Here is a 22955-nt window from a genome sequence, read left to right as displayed (position 1 = left end):
TAATGAAAGCCATACTAATTTCCAAATTGTACACAAGAAACTAAAATTAAAATAATACAAGACTAACAAAGGCCAGAGGCTCCTGACTTGGGACAGGCGCAAAAATGCGGCGGGGTTAAACATGTGCATTTTTCGTTAAATAAAACATTATTATAAAACGTTATGAGTTATACCTCTTCAAAAGTCAATGTGTTCTTTTGGTTTGAGATTTTATACATACCTTGAAATCATATTAATTTGCGTTTAAAAAATATTTGACTATATAAGATTTAGGTTATATATTGGCGTTAGGAGTGAAAAGCTCCTTCCTGTAAACCAACTTATTTTCGTGGATCTTTATTTCGCGTTTAGCCGTTTCTTTTCAAATTCGCGGCAACTGACCTCAATCGGCAGACACAATATAATATTGTCATTTTTAATATAAATAATGTCTTATAATGTTTTTTTTTAGACTGATTAGAACAATAAACCTCATATTGACCGTTTTAATTAAATAAAAAGAATTATCGACGTTTTTATGATTAAACAAGTTAATGATCTTTACAAATTAATATCCATATCAAAGATTAAAATAACCAAAAATACCGAAATCCAAGGAAATTCAAAACGGAAAGTCTCTTATCAAATAGCAAAATCAAAAACTCAGACACATCAAACTAATGGAACAACTGTCAAACTCCTGGCTTGTTCCGGACGTTTTCTTATGTAGAAGGTACCAGGATTATAATTTAATACGTCAGACGCACATTTCGTCTGAATAAGACTCATCAGTGACGCTCAGATCAAAACAGTTATAAAGCCAAGCAAGTACAAAGTTAAAACTTTTATGTTTACATTGGTGATCACATTTACAAATAATCATATAATAGCCATCTTAAAGTGTACAATGGAAATAAGAAAAACTACGCTTGACAACTATTTTGGTCCTGAGCGTGTTTCTTGATATTCTAATGTCGGCAGCGCCCAAACGCAAATATTTGAGTGGAAAGGATGTATAAAAACCAACACAGATGATGCGATACATTACAAAAAATACCCAAAATAATATGCTTATCCATCGAATGTCAACTTTGACTGAGGGAGTTGAATACAATATCGATACCAGGATTAAATATTGTATTTGCGTCAGACGAAACCTTAGTTTCTTAATAATTTGTACATTCATAAACAGGCAATAAATTTTTTGTCCAATTGTTATGCTTGTCTTTCTATTTTGTTTTACATCAAAAATACTGAACTTAGAGGAAAATCTAATCGGAAAGTCCATAATCACATGGCTAAGCCCCTGTGTTTATTAATTTTGTATTTACATTGTGTCATAGATCAAATTTATTAATTCCGTGTATTTTCACTTGTTTTTGTTAATATGTCTTTTCATTGAGTTAGCCATTCAAATTGATATTTTATAGTGTGTCTTTCTATGTTCTGATGTTATACTATTGTTTCAGGAAAGGGTGAAGGTTTGCCCTTATAAAAACTTTTAAATTTTACGGACGCCATCACGAGTTGGTTGACCGTTATGGAATAACCGTTTCACAAATGATATCGGATATGTTCCTTACGTCGTAACTACAATCCCCTTCCCTTTCATGAATATGACCTACCGAATTAGACTATTTAACGGATTTTTTAATCACATAAGCAACACGAAGGGTGCCACATGTGGAGCAGGATCTGCTTACCCTTCCGGAGCACCTGAGATCACCCCTAGTTTTTGGTGGGGTTCGTGTTGTTTATTCTTTAGTTTTCTATGTTGTGTCGTGTGTACTATTGTTTTTCTGTTTGTCTTTTTCATTTTTAGCCATGGAGTTGTCAGTTTGTTTTAGATTTATGAGTTTGACTGTCCCTTTGGTATCTTTCGTCCCTCTTTTAAAGCCGCTGTATTTGTTTGTACATGTTCTAATCCAGGAACCTGCTGTTCAGTAGTTGTCGTTTGTTGATGTTGTTCATAAGTGTTTCTCGTTTCTCGTTTTTATATAGATTAAAACGTTAGTTTTCTGGTTTGAATATTTTACACTAGACATTTTTGTGGCCGTTTAAAGCTTACTGTACGATGTGAGCCAAGAATCTGCGTTGAAGGCCGTACTTTGACCAATAATGGTTTACTTTTACAAATTGTGACTTGGATGGAGAGTTGTCTCATTTGCACTCATACCACATCTTCTTATATCTATTGTCAACGCCATGAAAAAAACCAAAAAAAGACAAACAACAGTTTACAAAGAACCCTATAGAAAAACTAAAGACTGTGCAACACTAACCGACTCAATAACCTGGGGGAATGTATCTCAGGTGGCCCGATAGAGTTATCAAATCCTGTTCCACATGTGGCACCCGTCGTGTTGCTTATGTAAAAAAAAAAACGGTGATCAAATTTTGTACATCATATTCGGGATTATGGTTATGACGATTGGAAGATATTCATCTGTGAATCAACTTTTCAATATCGTTCAACCAACTCGAAATGGCGTCATTATATTCTTTAAAATGGCGTATTTCAACTTCACCACTTGGAAGTGACAATTGACAATCTTCTACTAGTATTTTGATTTTTAGTTTTTGCAGTAAAGTGATATAGTTTGTATAAACAACACTTTTGTATCTGATCTGATTGGTTAGATTTTGCTCGTTTTTATTTTAAATCCACTCAAATTACTATGCAAGCCATGGAAATTCCGTGGAAGCCTCAGGATTTGTAAAGGAATAACAGAAACTGACATGGTTTGTAGAAATATATCAGTAGTAACAGATCTTCTTTTTAAATGTAAATAGTATCTTGTTTTGTTTTGTTCTGTTATCGAATTTAAAACTTTGCAAGGTACATGTACATAAATATTGATTGATGGATTTTGTTGTTTCAACGCCACTTTTTAGCGCCACTTTTGAGCTATTTCGTAGTGTCAGTTTTTATGGATGGAGGAAGCCGGAGAGTCCGGAGAAAACCACCGACTTTTGAAAGGAAACTGACAATCTTAGTCAATTAAGAATGGAGTCGAGTGCACCAACACGATAGGGGTTCGAACTCACAATCTCGGTGTACATAAATAGTATATACCAGTAATTGTGATATCATCCAAGGTTCTAATAAATAGAACGCTTTACAGCTTTTCTATAACAGCATGCAAATCAAAATGTTGATCGACTTGCTTGGTAGGTTTGTTTGGATTTTTGCTAAAAATAGGTAGGCAGAGTTTAAGTCTGTTTAATATATACCGGAATTAGATTGGACAATTAAAATTGAAATGCAATGTGGAACGTAGCCTTGAAATGAAGTTAATGTTGAGTGTCCAATCAAATTCCAATATATATTAAACAGATTGAAACAGACTACCTACCTATTGTTTACAAACACCCAAAACAAACATAGCAAGGAGGTCGATCAAAGGTTTGCTTTTCATGCTTTTATAGAAAAGCTGTTTGTATTATAAAATGAACAATTGTGGTCTTTCAGGGCTCAAAAAGTGTACCAAAACATGTATTGGTATCAAATATAGTCAAACAATGTCTCTGTGGTAAGTAAGATTAAACAAATATGGTTAACTACTGTTTATAATTTAGGTAAGTGTTGAACTATAGAATTTTCAAAACAACATGATTTTGAAAGATATATTGTTGATCTATCATAGGATCTTCAAAAGGCAAATTGTAATTGTTGATATATGAATCGAAAATGTAAATATAACAATGTCGTTTTTGGGGGTGTTGAACGTGATGATTGCCTCTGTGATTTATGCAATTGAAGTGAAATTGGTGGTGATTTTCACTATCTTGTTTAATTTAAATGAAATAATTAATATTGTCAACATCTTAAAATGCATGATGTAATCATAGACCAATCTCAATTGTTATAAAATTTAATGATTGTTAAAATAGTTGTAGATTTCAAAATGTACATTTTTAAATTGTGAAACGGCAAAAATTCATCATACACGAGTAAGCATGATATTTAATTAAATGACTCCTTACCTTTGACACAATCATATTCATCTTCTCCATATTGGCATTCACTTCGGCCGTTGCAGAACCAACTATGATCATAAATGCACTGAGGATTGAGGTCAGAGCATCTGGACATTCCTGTTGGTCAAACTCTGTCTATAAAGAAAGAAAATTGTTTATTATGAAATCAATGGTTTAATACCGGGACACATTGCACATGTATGTGCAATCAATAATGGTGTTGAACTCTCAAAGGAACAAAACGCCGACCAACCGACACTGTATATATGACTAAGACATACCTTTCCTGGACATATTGGATAATGTTTTGGATCAATTATTACTTCAAGTAGACCAAACCTGTCGCATGTATATGAAATTTTCTGAATGACAATAGAAATCGTAATCTAATCATAGCAAATTGAGATTTAGTTTTTATCTTACATGTAGAAATTATGCATATGTATATGAAAACATTTCTATCTTAACAATCCATAAGTTTTTGTAAACTTTGATTTATTGATTTTTTATTTGTCAAACTAATGAAGCCATAGATATAAAGAGATATGGTATGAGTACAAATGAGACAACTCTCCATCCAAGTCACAATTTGTAAAGGTCAACCATTATTGGTCAAAGTACGGCCTTTAACACGGAACCTTGGCTCACACCGAACAGCAAGCTATATAGGGCCCAAAAAATAACTAGTGTAAAACCATTCAAACAGGAAAACCAACGGTCCTATCTATCGATATGAAAAAAAACGAGAAACACTTATGAACCACATCAGCAAGCGACAACCTTGTTTTTGTTTGAGTACCAACATATTAATGTACATTCACACATAGTTAAAATTACAAAATGTAATACTTATTAAGCAAAAATCTGGATCTTCGTCCTCCCCTGTTGAGCATCTAGGATACCCATCGTCATAAACACTTACTTGAACCAGAGGGACATTCTCTCGCTGAAAGGAAAAAAAATGAATTTGGGAAAGAAACTTAAATATGAAATTTTGGTTTCCTCAAAGAGACGGAATCAAGTTATCGTAGCAAACAATAAAAAAAAAAATGTGCATGACATCGACACCTTGATATGAATACACCATTTTTCGATTGATTGATCATAAATTCGTTTATGACAAGGGACAACTATTGCAATCCTATTTAATACCAAGGATAATGCACAAATAATAAAAAAAAAGCTCTGCAAAGATCTAGAATATCGACAAGAAATATTATCATTCACATAAACACGACGAATTACAAATTGGAATCAAACACGTCTGGCGTAAATACAAAATTTAATCCTGGTATCTATGATGATTTTATTAGTCACAAAATGTAATAACCTGAACAAGAATTTAAACTGATATGGTCTCTTAATCATTGTTACCGTTAATGTTGCTTGTAGTAACAATTTGCCTGGCTTACGTTATATGTCACGGAAAGATTTTTGTATCATTTCTGATACATGCATCGAATATATTAATACCGATATATAATTCAACGTTCCAAATTCGAACAATAAAATGTTTTAAATATGCACTTTGAAACGTTAAATATATAATATATGAATTTTGTCGGTAAATATAGAATTTATTTGTATGAGCTTTAGAAACAGGACGAAAAGCGAGGCTCCACCGAGCCTTCCACCTGTTTCGTAGCAAGTACACATACATTTTATATTGTCCGACAATGTTCATATATTGTGGGTATCCTGAAATTACTCAAAACACGCTTGAAAATTTATTTAAAAAAATCTAAATCTTTGTCTCTAATTTTTCATAGTTATCGACATAGTTTATAGACACGAACCGCGAAGAGGACCCGAACATGAACTGGTTAGGAAACAGAAATATTCATATTACCGCTTGTTCAACATCAAAACGGGATAACAGGAGACTTTATTTGTACAAGTACAAATGCAGCACACATTTATTTGTATACCTGTTATTTGTACAATAGTTGGCCAATTGCATGATAAACTGATTTACAGAAGCTTTTTGAGCTTGACTTAAAAAGGTTATTTTTATCAATACAAAAACGTAAAGTAAAACTATATTATATATTTCTCCGAATATGATCAAGTCAAAATTTTAACTTACAATATAATAAAGGTGTTGGCTTTCAAAATTGAATCCAAATGTAAATATCAGGTGGATATACGCAGTGCCTTATATACAATAAATTGGTTTAAGGATGTTCGCTTCTTTTGTTTATGACATTTTGTCAGAATTGTTTTATCCTATGGTTTTATCCGTTTGGTTCTTTTAAAAATTTAACCCACATACCCTTAATTTTCTTTTTATAATCTAATTACATATATTTTAAAAGCCAGTTTTGAAAATCTTATAAAAGCCTTATAATTTCTTTATAGGTTTTGTTAGAAAAAATGGGACAATGTTAAATATTTGAAAACTGTAGAGAGATTCATTTCTCGTCAAATTTTCTATCGCTTATATCTAAAAGGACAAGGACATGGTACCATTGAAATATTTTCCAGGCTTAACCCTACTATTCTTTTCATAATCTTAATACGTATATTCCAAAAAGCCAGTTTTGAAAATCTTATAAAATCCTTGATATTTTTTTAATTGTTTTTAGAAAAAAATGTGGCAATGTTATATGTATGAAACTTTAGAGGGATTCTTTTCACGCCGTATTTTTAATGGCTTATATACTCATAATATTTGTATATCGAGACAACGCCGCCTGCACTGTGTCCGCTCTAGACCACTCTGTCACCTAGAATTAACTCAAAATTCAGCTTTCGGTGGCTAGTTCTGCTACCTTTCCTCATCAGTAAAATCCAGAGTTGTTACACAGTACATGCTATATTAGGCATGAAGATGTAATTGATGGCAGATTAGAGAAATTATCGATCGTAAAGGATCGTAAGATACTGTCATAGAAATAATTATATGCTAAGTACGTCTGAACAAGTGACAACTATACGACAGATCCTTCCATTGGATCACCATTGGATATATTGTGGATATCGTTGGTGACCTTCTGCTGTTGTCTATTCTATGGTCGGGTTGTTGTCTCTTTGACACATTCCCCATTTCCATTCTCAATTTTATACCAACATAAATTCTATCCAAGTTTGATATTTTTTAAAAGGCTTGTTATTTTGTAACTGAGAAGGAATCATCCTTACTATATTTGTATAAAATCAGAAGTTGGTATAAAATTTAAAATACATGCTTCTTGAACTTCATCAGATTTATCCCTACTCTCATACAATCCATCACAAACATTAATTATCTTTATACATTGATAATTGTCTGCACACTTTGTCTCGCCAGGATCACAAATTCTACCTGTAATTCACATAAACATATAAATCACAAAATACAACACATGATTTAAACAGAATCAATTATCAAAGTAAATATGTACATTAAAGACGTGAACACTTCAAACTATCCCCGTGTCAAATGAACAGTTTCAGAATGTTGAGTACAAAAATGTACTTGTATGTTACTCGATAGATTAATTGTTTGACAATACTAGTATTCACCGCAATTTATTCATGTTTATTAGTGTCACATATAACCCCTATAATAAAATTCAATTATGATTTTTGATTTTTGGTGTTTTAACGTCACTTTTAAGCACTGCATTTATGCTATTTCGTGGCGGTCAGTTTTTATTGGTGGAGGAAGCCAAAGTGCCCGGAGAAAACCACCGACTTTCGATAGGAAAACTGACAATCCTAGTCAATTAAGATTGGAGTCAAGTGCACCCGCACGAGCGGGATTCGAACTCACAACCTCAGTGGTGACTGGCAAGTGATTACAGTAGTAACTACTTAGACCACTTGGCCACCGAGGCCCCATATTATAAAATTACATTATGAGAAATGTCTGTACTATTGTGATCACTGTTTGATTATTAACTCATAACGGGGAAAGGTAACGGACTTTTCGGTGTATTTTTCTGTATTTCCTGACTAAATATTCGCAGCAACTGATTTTTCGGGTAATTTGATGAATAATAAGAGTAATGTGGCGGGACATGGTTCTCTCTTTTTTTTACCATTATACATTAAACTTTTTGTTTGAAACTATATGCAATTAAATTATGAAAAGAAAAGTAGGAGTTAGCGGACAAAATATGTATTGACATTATATATAAGAAAGACCTGATGAGGTGAACCTCTTTCGACGGATTTTATTGTTTGTTCTTATTTTGTACTGTTACACCACTGTCTTAGGTTAGGGTAGGGGTGAGCGCACACAAAAAATGTGTAACTCTGCCTCATACTTTATGTGCCTGGCCCAAATAAGGAGCCTATTCATGTCTGTCATATTTTTTTCTCTCTCGTAAACTGTAATAAATAATGAAACTAAATTATAACTTACTTTTGCGCATATTTCTATAGTTACGGAAAACAATGAAACTTATCTTTCATTTATCTTTTTTCCACCGTTTCATTTTATTGATGTAAAGTGTACGTTGTGAACAACGTTTGCTTCTCCGAATGATTCAATTATATGTACATCTTGGAATCAAAATATCACCTAGTCATGATTTACACCCATTCATTACTAAACATATTCGTCCCCTACTCGCGCCGTTAAGGATGTTGGCTACTCTGTTTCAAAATAACAAGCTTTTAAAAGGACTGTTATGTATTGATGTATGTAAATAAAAGAACTATAAAACAGAAAAAAGAAAGGGTCTGTGTGCTTGTTTTTGAGATATAAGCCTTTGAAAATTGGCGGGAAATGATTCTCACTAGATTTTTCTTAAATTTAACATTGGCACCTTTTTTCTGTCAAAAAGTATGATGAAATAACAGGGTTTAAATTAGATTTTCAAAGATGGCATTGTAAACTATATGTAATTCTAACATGACGTCCTTCAAACGCTTTGAGTACAGACCCGTGGTAAAATATGAATATATTGCATTGGCTGTTCCGATCGTACTCCCACGTCATATGTTTTTTTATGAATGAAGTATCCGACGTCATAGAATGATGACGTAATAATTTGAGCAGTTTACAAAAAAATACCACTTCTGATACCGAAAATCATCACAACAAGGAAACGTAAACAAACGATGCTAAAATGTGGTATAAGCCCATTTTTTTTATACATAACAGACATATAAGTAAATTATCATTAAAATTCATCCAAATTTATCTAAATACGTTATTGTAAATAGTTTGAGCATATCACTAATTCTCTTTGCTCCATTCTTTTACGCCACTCTAAAAGTGCGTTAATTTATGGGAACGGCAAATATTTGCCTCCACCTAGAGCGCTTCGATCCAAAATAATTGCCGTATTTGTCCTATTAGAATCGAAATAATTCAGAAATAATTCATGGGGCTTGAATATATATCTAGATTTTACCACGGGTTGTCCCTTTATGCCAATATTTTACCCCTCGCTATCGCTCTGGGTAAAATATTTGTCATAAAGGGCCAACCCGTGGTAAAATCACGATATATTCAAGCCCCCATGAATTATTTCTTAATCAAATTATGAAAAGAGAAGTAGAGGTTATATGTAGTTGGCAAATGTTTTTTAAAATGCCACCACGTTGATAAAACCAGAGGATTCTAAAATATCTGGCGTAAATTCAAAAACAAGAGGAGCTAACATCCTTAAGGGGAAGCTGATCTCACATTAAGAATGAATTCTGGTATAATATATTTCACCTTTACACATATCTTCATTCTCGTCAGATTTGTCATTGCAGTTTATATGTTCGTTACAAAGAAAAAAATTGTGAATGCATTGAATGCCATCATCACATTTCACCTCAAAGTTTCTACATTTTCTTGCTGAAAAGAAAGAAATTAACATGTTCTAGATTTAGTGTACAATGACTTTTTGTGGGCTTAAAAAGAGAAGAATTCCACATTTAGACACTTTCGGATTTTGGCCTAACGAAACAACTGTAAGAAGATGATCACGACGAGGAAGCCATATAATCAAGAAGATTTGTAAAAGAACCACATGTATTGAGCTAGATTATTATTTTAAACGAAATTGAATCATGATTTAAAGAATATATAGATAACCAAAAACAAAACAAAACGTATATATTTTTTTACGAAAATCGTGTCTTTCTGTTTTGTGTATTACATTGAAGCACAGCCACCATGTTGGTGTATATGACAGTAGATATTGATTAATATGCTCAACATATTTGGCGTTTGGTTCTGTTAGTGCAAGCCTGCTTCGATACGAGGTTATGTATACAATATAAATATAGTGTTTTTGTCATCTGTCATACCGTTTGAATTGAGTTAATTGCATCTGCCTCTTTAAATTTTATTGCATGTCCTTTGAAGTAGATTGAGAGACTCTAATGATTGTAGTTTGTGCAAGAAAGTTCTGATTAAATGACAATAATAATGTACTAGCACAATTTATGTGACTGTCGTATGTCATTAAATTGATCAGTTGAGCATCTCATGTCTTATCTCTTGTTTCTTAAGTTATTTCGAGATTTCGATTCCGATTGTTGATATTTGATTGTCTCTGTGAATTAATTTTATTTCTAGCTTTTTCATAGCTGTCGTTGAATTTGAATATAGCCTTCTAAAAGTCTTTTATTCTTGTGTGCCGTTATGAAAAAATCCACGGGCATTAACTGAGTTAAATTAAGTTTTGGTGATAACTAATGGTGCGATTTCGAATCTGGTATGCTTCAAATGGCAAAGAGGTACATTCACAAATGAAAGATATAGGGTTTGCGGTCATTGTATTATGATGTGTGGTCACGATATTACGATGTACAGGTATGGTATTATAGTGTCTGGTCATGGTATGGTGATGTCTGGATTTGACCTTACACACCACGGAGGCACATATTTTTTTAAAGGGTGGTTAAAATTCGTAAAGTTCGTACCATTTATGATATTATATCATTTCGAAAGAACTTTTAGCACGCAATTAAAAATAAAATTGCATGCTGTGAAAAAAACGAGGAATTATGAACAAGCCTCCAATCTACTTCTGACCTTTGTTTGTGCTATATAAAAAAGAAGATGTGGTATAATTGCCAATGAGACAACTGTCCACAAGAGACCAAAATAACACAGACATTAACAACTAAATGTCACCGTAAGGCCTTCAACAATGAGCAACGCCCATACCGCATAGTCAGCTATAAAAGACCCCGATATGACAATGTAAAACAATTCAAACGAGAAAACTAACGGCCTTATTTATATAAGAAAATGAACGAAAAACAAATATGTAACACATAAACAAACGACAACCACTGAATTACAGGCTCCTGACTTGGGACAGGCACATACATAAATAATGTGGCAGGGTTAAACATGTAGCTATGCTACAAATTTTAAAGACATCGTGACAAGCATGGGTATGTTGGTACATATTGATAGTGAATCCAATTAAGTATGCACCGGAATACTTGATTTCAAAAGTTGCCTTCTTGTTTGAAAACACTAAGTTAAAAAATAAAAGACAATCACTTTAGTCTTACCTTTAAAATAGTCTGGATCTTCATCCGATTTATCTTTACAATCTTCCTTTTGGTTACACAACATATATTCGTTGATGCATTGTAATCCGTCAGAACACTTTTGATCGTCATCAACGCATTTATAATCTAGATAAATAGATTATAAAAATACAGAATAAAATGTACTCTGATATACCGTCATGACAATATACATCTATCTTATAAACGGCAGTGTTTCAGAAACAAGCAAGATGACTGATCTTTACTTTGTATTTTATAAGGAAGAATAATAAAGCAAAGCATTTATGTATTTACACGTTATTTCATTGATCAAAATATGTTTTAAGTTTCGGCAGCATATATCCTTAACGTAATATTAATACCACATTTTCATGAAGTAGATAAAAGAGGGACGAAAGATACCAGAGGAACAGTCAAACTCATAGATCAAAAATAAACTAACAACGCCATGACTAAAAAAAAAGACAACCAGACAAATAATAGTACAGAAGACTCAACATAGAAAACTAAAGCCTAAGCAACACGAACCCCATCAAAAACTGGGGTTGATCTCAAGTTCTCCGGAAGGGTAAGCAGATTAGCCCATCAAAAAAGTACCTCGACAAAATTCTGCATCTTCATCGGACTTGTCATTACAATCTGCATTTCCATTACACAAAGTACCATCTGCAAGAATACATTGTTTTCCATCAGCACGCTTTCTTTTCCAGTAAGGGCAATAATATCCTGAAAAAAAGATTTGTTTTAAAGCCTATTTAAAAAAATAATTAAAAAAGACAAAATAAGGTGTGTTATATTGGACGACAACCAAATATTTTGAACATACACACGTGAATAATCAGATCAGAAAGTACGCAATAATGAAATGAAAACAGAAAAAAAGACAAAAGACAAAAGGAAAAATACAAAAATTAAAGATGAAACAGCTAATTAAAATTAGTATTTTAACTGACACTATGTATAACAGGACAAAAAATCAATGTATCTTCAACGATTTTGCCATATCATTCGAGTAAGGGAACATATGGCTTTTCCGATGTATTGTTAAAATAAGCGGGTTGATAACTGGATAGCTGATACGAATATTATTGAATATTACGTATATGATTCGCATATCTGCAAATACTTGAATATGACTGGTCCGTTTTGTTTTTCGTTAGCTTTCGTTTCGAAAACCAATGTAATGGAAACTATTTCCGTAGGCAATGTTATCCAATTACTGATTTTCTTGTGTCCTTGTGGTATATTGCTGCGTGATACAGGTGAAGGGAATACTTGACTTTTAAAATTTGAAATTAATAGTGGGAAAACAATAAACATGTTTCTGTTGAGAATTTTTTTTGCTTTTTGTGTGTATACTGGGCTGCTGACAATTTTGTTTGCTTGGTATAGAAGTGCTCGAATGTCTAAGCTCAGTTAATGTATGTACGAAGTCAGGAATATAACAGTTAAATTGATACGGGTTTCCTTTCGTTTGGTGTGTTTGAGGTTTGAATTTTGCCATTTGACAAATGACTTTCCGTGATGAATTTTCCTTGGAGTTTGCTATTTTTAATTTTTGTTTACTTCTTAACACAAAAAAAACTCTCTCAAATTATATTTAATTAATGTGTCTATTTTAATTTCGGTTTAGTGGAATAATTTTGTAAAATTCAACCATCCAAATATATGAAAATATATGATAACCTTACCTAAAATCCCTCTGTGTATTTGATTTGATTTTATCAAGTATTAACTTCCTTTATCCGTATCAAAGAGCTAACAAATACGGATATGATTCATTTCAATTACAATACAACTTGAAATTTGATAAGTTTTGCATAGCACTTCTTGAGACTTGAATTATGAACCCTTTGGATGTTAGGAAAACTAAACAGTTTCCTTCTGTTTTGGCCTAAACGAACCTTTGCACCACTCTCCGTCTTCATCAGAACCGTCCAAACAGTTCTCAATTCCATCACAAAATCTTTTATCGTCGATACATTGTACACCATTCCCACACTTAAACTGGTCGCGCTTACAAGGGCGAGCTGCAAAGAATAAATATAACCGTTCTGGAATATCCGTTTTACAAATGATAGTGGATATGTTTCTGACGTCAAAACAATTCCCCCTTTCCTAAGTTTTACCTACCAAATTACACTTATTGCTTGATGTGTACTAATATGGGCAACACGACGGCTGTCAAAGGTGGAGAAGTGTCTGCATACCCTTCAGTAGCACCTGAGATCAGCCTAAGTTTAAAGTGGGATTTGTGTTGCTCAGTATTTAGTTTTCTTTGTTGCGTTTTGTGTGCTATTATTTGTCTGTGGGTCTTCTTCTTTTTTAGCAATGGCATTGTCAGTTTATTTTTGATTTATGAGTTTGAAAATCCCTCTGGTATCTTTCGCCTCTCTTTTCTAAGTTGAAATATTACTCTTTTACATATTTAGTAAAACGAAAACAAAACAAAAACAAAAAAACAAAACACATTATTTTAGGTTTTGGTTTGGTTTCACTGTTTTGTTTATTTGTTTGTTTTTGTTTTGTTTTGTTTTTGGTTGTTAAGTTTATGTTCTTCATATTGCGTTGTAAACCTGTTTCAAAAACTACTGCATATAAAAATCAGTAAAATGTGTTCAACTATCATGCAAGGAAAATAAAAACAAAAGTACAATAATCTAATGCATATTTAAGTTATAAGTTATTACGAAAGGATTTGCGAAAACATTAATGCTGTGTCATCTAACTACAAAAGTACAACAAAGAATTCCCAGTATCATTTATCAATCAATACTGAAATGGTAAACAGTTCGAAAGTTAACACAGTTAAGGGAACAAATCAAACAGTATGTCCTTTTAAGATGTGCAAAATGAAAGGAAATTGAAAATATACAGGTTATTCACGTTATACACATGAACATGATGAAGACTTGCATTTTAAAATGTTCTAAATCATTACGAATATTTTTGATAACCCCAATCTCTATCAATCAAGCTTTGTTATTATTCCAGGGACGTCTGATACGTTTCTTTGGCGAATGATTCGAGATTGACAACTGCATTTGTTTTCATTTATATATGCATCATATATACGCGTATACTAGCTTGACTTTTTACACACGCACTCGTTTCTTGTATATAGTTAATATTGTTCATCAGCAAATATATTGTTTGTGTCTTATTGTTCTGTTTGAAGTCTCTCGAGTGGATTAAAAACTCCATTCTCCATTTTATAATGTCTTATACCTTTACACAAGTCTTCTTCCTCGTCAGATCCATCGTTGCAATCGTTAAATTGATTGCATCGAAGATATTCATAATAGCACTGTATGTTATCTCTACATTTTACCTTTCGTTTTGAACACTTATAACCTATAAAACAAAATAATCAAAATCAGATGAAATCATTTTAATGTGTTTATTTTGAAAATAAAAGTATGGAAACCTTACAATTGCATTTCTCACGTATAGGAAACGGTTAACATCTATAAGGAAATTCATTTCATTTCTTCACGTGGTTTGCCTAGGCCTATATCGCACACAAAAAAGGTAAAATGTGTTTTGTCTCACGGTATCAGTTTATAATATCCACTCGGTTGGCAGGTTTCTGCCATTTCATAGTATGGTTCATTTGTATTCGTGCCAAGTACTTTAAAAAAAACAAATGAATGCCCTAGCTAGTGCAACATGGGTAATGCAATTTGAATTATTACCTAAAAATTTAAAAACAATAAGAAAACAAAGATCTTCCTGGTTATTTCCTTCAAGACACAACTCTCACATTAACATACATTGTTGATTTCATCTATTCTGATAACAGTGATCCATTCAAATATCAAGTTTTCACTAATGTATCTTAAATTTAACATAGTTGTTCTTAGTGTGAACATGTCTTTTCATGAAACTTCTCTGTACATGTCTATCTTCGTGTTACTATCGAACAAATTGTAGTTGATGACATATGTAAGTCTTTTCTGCTGATTCTACCAGAAACAAGATTATGTCTATTTTGATTAATGTAGTATTGTCCGATTATACATATATATATATATTTATTTATATCAATTTCGTTTATGCATCATGTTATCATATGTAAGCATAATGGCTTAAATATTTGATTTAGAACAAAAAATAACACATCATTGGTGTGCATACACGTAGTTTCGCGTAAACAAAGGCATTTTATCCTAAACATATTTTTTCATACAGTATAAAAAAGAAGATGTGGTATGATTGCCAATGAGACAACTATCCACAAAAGACCAAAATGACACAGACATTAACAACTATAGGTCACCGTACGGCCTTCAACAATGAGCAAAGCCCATACCGCATAGTCAACTATAATAGGCCCCGATAAGACAATGTAAAACAATTCAAACGAGAAAACTAACGGCCTTATTTATGTAAAAAAATGAACGAAAAACAAATATGTAACACATAAACAAACGACAACCACTGAATTACAGGCTCCTGAACTTTGTTTTCATATTATTACAAAAACAAGAATGTGTCCATAGTACACGGATGCCGCATCCGCATTATCATTTTCTATGTTCAATGGACCGTGAAAATGGGAGAAAATCTCTAATTTGGCAATAAAATTAGAAAGATCATATCATAAGGAACATGTGAACTACGTTTGGACTTCAATTTCATCAAAAACTACCTCGACCAAAAACTTTAACCTGAAGCGGGACGAACGGACGAACGAACGGATGGACGAAGGAACGGATGCACAGACCAGAAAACATAATGCCCATAAATGGGGCATAACTACTTTTTTTCCATAATGTCACTGTATTCTTACCATTACAGACTTCTGGTGATTCATCAGATCCATCGTTACAATCTTTTACACCAGAACATAGATATTTTTTATATATGCATTGTATACCATCCTGGCATTTGACCTTTCCATAACCACAATTGAAATCTAAATTGAAATTGTTGCATCTACTACGTTAGGAAATATTACAATCGCATTTATCACGCAGTGGAAACGGTTAATGATTATAGTGATGTTAATATTTACAAAAAAAATATAGATTTTGAAATAAATATGTTTTCATGTAAATTCTAGCAGAGATTATTCCAAAAGGTATTTCACTGTTATGTATTGAACAGTTGGTATTTGATTGAATACAAAATTTTCATTTATGAATCAATTATAATCAGTTTAATGTCAACGGTTGTATTTTCTTTTACAATAATTACTTATCCATTTAGTAACCTTCTATTTCTCGGTTTGAAGAAAGATTTTTTTTCCTCAATATTTTTCATATAACGGTGACTTTAAAAAAAAATCAATACATATTTCTACATTTGTATTGTATTCTTACCATTACAGACTTCTGGTGATTCATCTGATCCATCATTACTGTAACAATCTTTTACACCAGAACATAGATCACTTTTAATATACACTGGATACCATCTTGGCATTTGACCATACCTTTCCTACAGACGAAATCTTAATAATAATTATAACAATTATTGAATCATCTATATTTTGTCAAACACTTCTGAAATGAATACACACACCCTGATAAATCTGATTCGGTAGATCACATTGCATACACACACACACCCTGATAAATCTGATTCGGTAGGTCACATTCGAGGGAAATAATACACACACCCTGATAAATCTGATTCGGTAGGTCACATTCGAGGGAAATAATACACACACCCTGATAAATCTGATTCGGTAGGTCACATTCGAGGGAAAGAAGACACACACCTGATAAATCTGATTCGGTAGGTCACATTCGAAGGAAAGAAGACACACACCCTGATAAATCTGATTCGGTAGGTCACATTCGAGGGAAAGAAGACAAACACCCTGATAAATCTGATTCGATAGGTCACATTCGAGGGAAAGAAGACACACACCCTGATAAATCTGATTCGGTAGGTCACATTCGAGGGAAAGAAGACACACACCCTGCTAAATCTGATTCGGTAGGTCACATTCGAGGAAAAGAAGACACACACCCTGATAAATCTGATTCGGTAGGTCACATTCGAGGGAAAGAAGACACACACCCTGATAAATCTGATTCGGTAGGTCACATTCGAGGGAAAGAAGACACACACCCTGCTAAATCTGATTCGGTAGGTCACATTCGAGGAAAAGAAGACACACACCCTGATAAATCTGATTCGGTAGGTCACATTCGAGGGAAAGAAGACACACACCCTGCTAAATCTGATTCGGTAGGTCACATTCGAGGAAAAGAAGACACACACCCTGCTAAATCTGATTCGGTAGGTCACATTCGAGGAAAAGAAGACACACACCCTGATAAATCTGATTCGGTAGGTCACATTCGAGAGAAAGAAGACACACACCCTGCTATATCTGATTCGGTAGGTCACATTCGAGGGAAAGAAGACGTGATTGTGTATCATCGACTATTGAAAATAAACTCATCATAGATACCAGGATTAAATTTAGTATATAAGCCAGACGCGCGTTTCGTCTACAAAAGACTCATCAGTGACGCTCGAATCCAAAAAAGTTAAAAAGGCCAAATAAAAGTACGAAGTTGAAGAGCATTGAACTTATCTGTCAACAGCTGTAAAGTAGTTCATAACGGTCAGCCAACTCGTGATGGTCGTAAAATAATGGAAGGGTTTTTATTAACTTCACTAAAGTGCTTACGTTACATACGTATATCGATACAGACTCGATTTGTCTTCAAGAACACGTGTTCACAGTATTTATAGATAGGTCTGTTACATGAATATCTAAATGAATACGGTTGAATTGAGTGCAACCTAGTATGTTAGTACTGTAAGTTATTCGAGCCATTGCAGTTAAGTTCGCTAATGCTTAATTCAAAATAAATAATTATATTATAGGGTAATTGCATGAATATTGAGGAATACTGTCCCGAGTAGAATTTTATATTGCACGAGCTTGTGAGCTTGCGAGTGCAATATATGTTCTACGAGGGACAATATTCCCCAATATACATGCAATAACCCTTTTATTGTAAAGCAATATAGTATTTGAAAGTAAAAATTGGTTTAAACTAAGATTTTGTCGTTGATGACGTCATGAATTTTGAAGATTTATTGCACTAGTGCAATTGTTGAATTTATTGAAAGCTAACTTTTGGTTACTTTCTGTGGGAAATATTATATTGCAATGCAATAAAGTAAGTTATTCATTTTATAGTTGTGTTGCCCAAGATATGTTGCTAATATTAAAGTGCTATAGTGTGTGTGTGTGTTATCCATCACAAAACGTTAAATGATCCGATGGGCACAGGAAATCTTAAAAAATGTTTTTTTGCATATTGCATCTTTTATGAAATTGTTTTGAATATTGTTAAGATCAGACATATTTGAAAGAGGAAATGAAAAACAAAACATTTTGATTAGTTCCATCCGGTTTTCAGAATTTACATTCGTCACGAACCGTCACATCCCGAATTTGTAAAAGCCAATAATAGATATTTATATTTTTGATGTGCTTTATGATCATGATACAATGTATACATGTACCTAAAACTAATATTTAACATTCAAATGTGAACTTTACCTGAGTTAGTTGAAAACGTGTTTGTATGGCCCCGCAACGAAGTTGTCGGTGCCATATAGTTTTACCCTTGTCCGTAATTCCGTAATTCCGTCATTCCGCAACAAACCATTACACTTTGTTTTTTTCTAAACGCTTTCAGATATTGGGCTGATTTTTGGTATGTGAGTTAATCATGATGAGTTACAGATCAAGTTTAAGTTTCTTTCCGCTCCGCTAATTTTTGCCAAAATTACGGGCTGTGGACTTTGATAAATTGTTGAAAATCACAGTTATACGGACTTTTTTCTAAATGATTTCAGATACTGGGATGATTTTTGGCATGTGAGTTAACCAAGATGAGTTACAGATCAAGTTTAAGTTTTGTTTCGCTCGGCTAATTTTTACCGAAATTAAGGGCTATGGATTTTGATTTATTGTTGAAAATCACAGTCATACAGACTTTTTTTGTAAAGGCTTTAAGATATTGGGCTGATTTTTGGTATGTGAGTTGCCCACGATGAGTTACAGATCAAGTTTAAGTTTCGTTCCGCTCGGCTGTTTTTTGCTGTAATTTCGGTCTTTGGACTTTGATAAATTTTTGAAATCATAGTTATACGGACCTTTTTTCTAAATGCTTTCAGATTTTGGCCTGATTTTTTGGTATGTGAGCTAACCATGATGAGTTACATATCAAGTTTCAGTTTCGTTCCGCTCCGCTAATTTTCCCCAAAAATTAAGGGTTATCAACTTTGAAAATAGTTGAAAATCACAGTTATACGGACTTTTTGTCTATACAACTCCAGATTTTGAGCTGAATTTTGATATGTGAGACTACCATCATGTTTGTGTCCAAATGTGTTATTGAAATTGCAGATTTTTCAACTTTTTGATACGGGGCCATTCGTGTCGCTTTGACACATCTAGTTTTATTTTCAATTTCTCATTTTCATAAGTTCGGTATCAATTAAAAGGAAGCTCTGTAATTTGAGTATAATACCTCGAGGATTAATAGTTCACATGCAGCAAATGCTACAAAATAAAAATGATTCTTTATAAGTTGGTTGTGTCCGAATTAGCATGCAAACTACAAAACATTTCAAGATATTTGGTAACTGCGATTTCTAAACAATGTAATCCACGGCATCGTTTCAATCTCGTGAACTGACTGAATTCGCCTTTTCAGAATCTAGAGGACTATGGGTAATCTCATTATTAGTACACCAACATAAAAATAATGTCATATCATTGGTTGAATTTCTATTGTTTATAACATTTTAAACCAATCATAACGTTTTGGTATACGCTTTGGAAATATTACCCAGAATGCATTAGATTCTGAAACGGCGAATTGTAACACCAACCTTTGCAAATTTCTTCAGCTTCATCATCACCAGTTGTGCAAAATTCTTCATCATTACAAAGTTCATCTGGCGAATAACATGTTATGCCATCACCACACTTCGTTCCATTATTTGGACAAGTTCGATCTGTTAAATGGACAGAAACATGTTGGCGACTTAATTAAACCAGTAATGAAATAATTTAATATATTTAATACTAAGAATGTAGTAGATTGATTGATTGATTGTTGGTTGCTTAACGTCCAGCGGCAAATATTTCATGCATTTTTAGGACGAAACTGTAGTAGAAGTAGCATTCGTAAATCGTATTGTTATTATTACAATATTTTGATAATGATTTTCAAAGACGCACCAAAATTGAAAACAACGTAATGAAATTTAAAATGACAAAAGGAGTAATACAAATATCATATGGTATGTCATAATCATTTCTTTATTGTTATATTAACAATTTGATATCAACGGTAGATGTTTTATTGTCCTTTAAACTTATTCACTAAAAAGATACATTCGGGACGATTTTTAAGCTTGAAATATCGCATGACAACCTGGTTTTCGTTAAAGACTACGTGTTGCGATCTAAATGTATTATAGTTATTATTGTCATTGGGTAGCTGTCTTATTAACGTATGTCCTATAAAATTGAGAATGGAAATGGGGAATGTGTCAAAGAACAACCCGACCAAAGAACAGACAACAGCAGAAGGTCACCAATAAGTCTTCAATGTACCTATATCTTCTTTTATTCATACGATACGAAGAATCAAAAGTTCCAAATCTACTTTTTCTAATATACCGGAGAAAGACAATTTTTAGCAAAGCTAATATGAATGATTTATTTTATCTTTAAATTCGATTAAGAAAATGTGTACCTTGTTAACACACCATATAAATAACTTGAAAAAAACATATTTGTCAAAAGATTCTAAAAAAGTGAATATATTAATCTTAATGATGTACTAAGGTGAGTTTTTGGAAATTGTGTCAGTTTTTATGGTGGAGGTAGCCGGAGTCTCTTTAGGAGATATAGAAAGCATTTATTATACCATAACTTTACATGGACAGTCATTGTAAAAAAAATATTCACAAATCCTATCGGTTGCAATTTGTAAATACAGCTGTTTCACAAACCACACCTCTTTTGGGGAGATATATCATATTCATAAATATTTTGTTTTGTTTACGTGAGAGTTCCCAGATATGATCTCTATATTTCATCTCATAGAGACATAACTTTGGAATGTTAGCAGTATAAATATACATGGTAGCGGCGAAAATTAAATTCTGGAGAAGACCAAACGTGAATGGAGGGGTAGTACATAATTATAGTATAAGTTTGAACTCTAAGAAATTCGGGGCATATAAATGTAAAAAATATGCCGCACATCCCTATGTTTTGACCTTTGAATAAAATAGTAGTGCACATCAACTTTCCGTTCTCGGATATACTTTTTCCCCGAAACTTCATAGTAAAAGTGGCACAGTTTTAGCCGTAAAGGGAGTTCCTATGGGAAATGGTATTGTTTAAATTTACAGAAGTTCAACCTATAATAACTTAGGTAATATATTAGGCTCAGGGAGTGTCACTTTTATTTTTTCATTGATTTTGCTGTGAAATTATTTCTCTTGAAGTTAATCGACCTGTATATCTGCTGTGCTTGTGCGTGTGTATTGCGAAAATGTAAACCCCAATATAATACAATTTCAGTCACGCAGTTTTGCAGGCATACACAGTCATATAACTTACTTTTGCACATTTCAGGATCGTCATCAGAACCTTCACTACAGTATACTTCGTCTCCACATAACGAACATTCCGAAAAACAATGAATCCCATCTTTACATTTTATAGGTGTCATGCCACCAATTACTCGTGAAAGTAGGTCTACTCGGACAAAAAATAGTGCATTTGATGTCATTGTTTACTTAAACTAACCAACAAATTGGCATAAATGAAACTTTTGGTGAAAGAGAAATATATTAAGACCATTTTGAGCTAAAATTTACTTGTTTATGAGTATGCATGCAAAATTGAGGATTAATGCACTCCATAGTATACTAATTTAAGATTTCCAGAAAACCAGGGGTTATTTTTAGTGGTACCTCTATTCGGAAGACCTTTTCTTTTTTATATGATTTTAAACATCTGTTAGCATGTAGAAAGCTGATACATGTACGATTCAGGATATACCTGGTTTCTATGAAGTTAAACTTAAGGTAAAATATTTAGAAAGCTGTGAAAATTGTAAAATATGGTTGAACAGATAGGGACTTTTAATTTGGTGGTATGACGTACACCTTTAAGCAAAATGCGGTGAAACATCAAAATCAGAAAACAATTGGTTTTTTTTTGTCTTAACTGATCATTTGAGATAATAGTAGCCACATTTCAATCTTTTTGGGGGCAAAATGTCACATATTGCAAAATTAGATCCTAAAACTTGAGTTTGTGCTATTTTTAGCTTTTCCCATCCTGACAATATGCTTTTATATAAAAAATGTCCTAAATAATGTTATAAATGCACAGAAAGTTATTCTGTGGTGTTAAACATTGAAACATAGGTTGTTTACTACCCCCAAACAAATTTTGTCATGTAGATTTAATGAAATTATTTGATTTTTACCCCTCATATCATTGCGTCATACTATGTACTTGGCAGACAGCA

At 32.9% G+C, this 22955-nt stretch overlaps 1 protein-coding gene across 1 annotated transcript; it reads right to left on the bottom strand.

Moving 5' to 3' along the window:
- Window positions 1-3126: 3126 nt before the first annotated feature.
- On the bottom strand, window positions 3127-22208 carry LOC139492720 (low-density lipoprotein receptor-like). The gene is made up of 14 exons (XM_071280873.1): window positions 22037-22208; window positions 20290-20415; window positions 19926-19957; window positions 16740-16857; window positions 16208-16333; window positions 14644-14769; window positions 13320-13445; window positions 12013-12141; window positions 11416-11541; window positions 7145-7264; window positions 4883-4906; window positions 4242-4246; window positions 3967-4095; window positions 3127-3171 (listed from the first exon to the last, which is right to left on the bottom strand). The coding sequence occupies exons 1-14, from the start codon at window positions 22206-22208 to the stop codon at window positions 3127-3129; spliced, it is 1404 nt and encodes a 467-aa protein (XP_071136974.1).
- Window positions 22209-22955: the final 747 nt, after the last annotated feature.

Source organism: Mytilus edulis, chromosome 10, assembly GCF_963676685.1.
Source record: "Mytilus edulis chromosome 10, xbMytEdul2.2, whole genome shotgun sequence".
In the NCBI taxonomy this organism is placed as follows: domain Eukaryota; kingdom Metazoa; phylum Mollusca; class Bivalvia; order Mytilida; family Mytilidae; genus Mytilus; species Mytilus edulis.
Note: the sequence above shows the minus strand (reverse complement) of the source record. Positions and strands in the feature narration are given on the sequence as shown.

What these genes read in the sequence shown, in the direction of transcription:
- LOC139492720 (XM_071280873.1), bottom strand. Translation starts at nt 22,208, where the DNA reads ATGACATCAAATGCACTATTTTTTGTCCGAGTAGACCTACTTTCACGA. An exon ending in AGCTGAAGAAATTTGCAAAG is followed by an intron (nt 19,958 to 20,289) that starts GTTGGTGTTACA and finishes TTTATTTTGTAG; the next exon opens with CATTTGCTGCATGTGAACTA. An exon ending in TGAATATGATTGTGTCAAAG is followed by an intron (nt 3,172 to 3,966) that starts GTAAGGAGTCAT and finishes ACCTATTTTTAG; the next exon opens with CAAAAATCCAAACAAACCTA.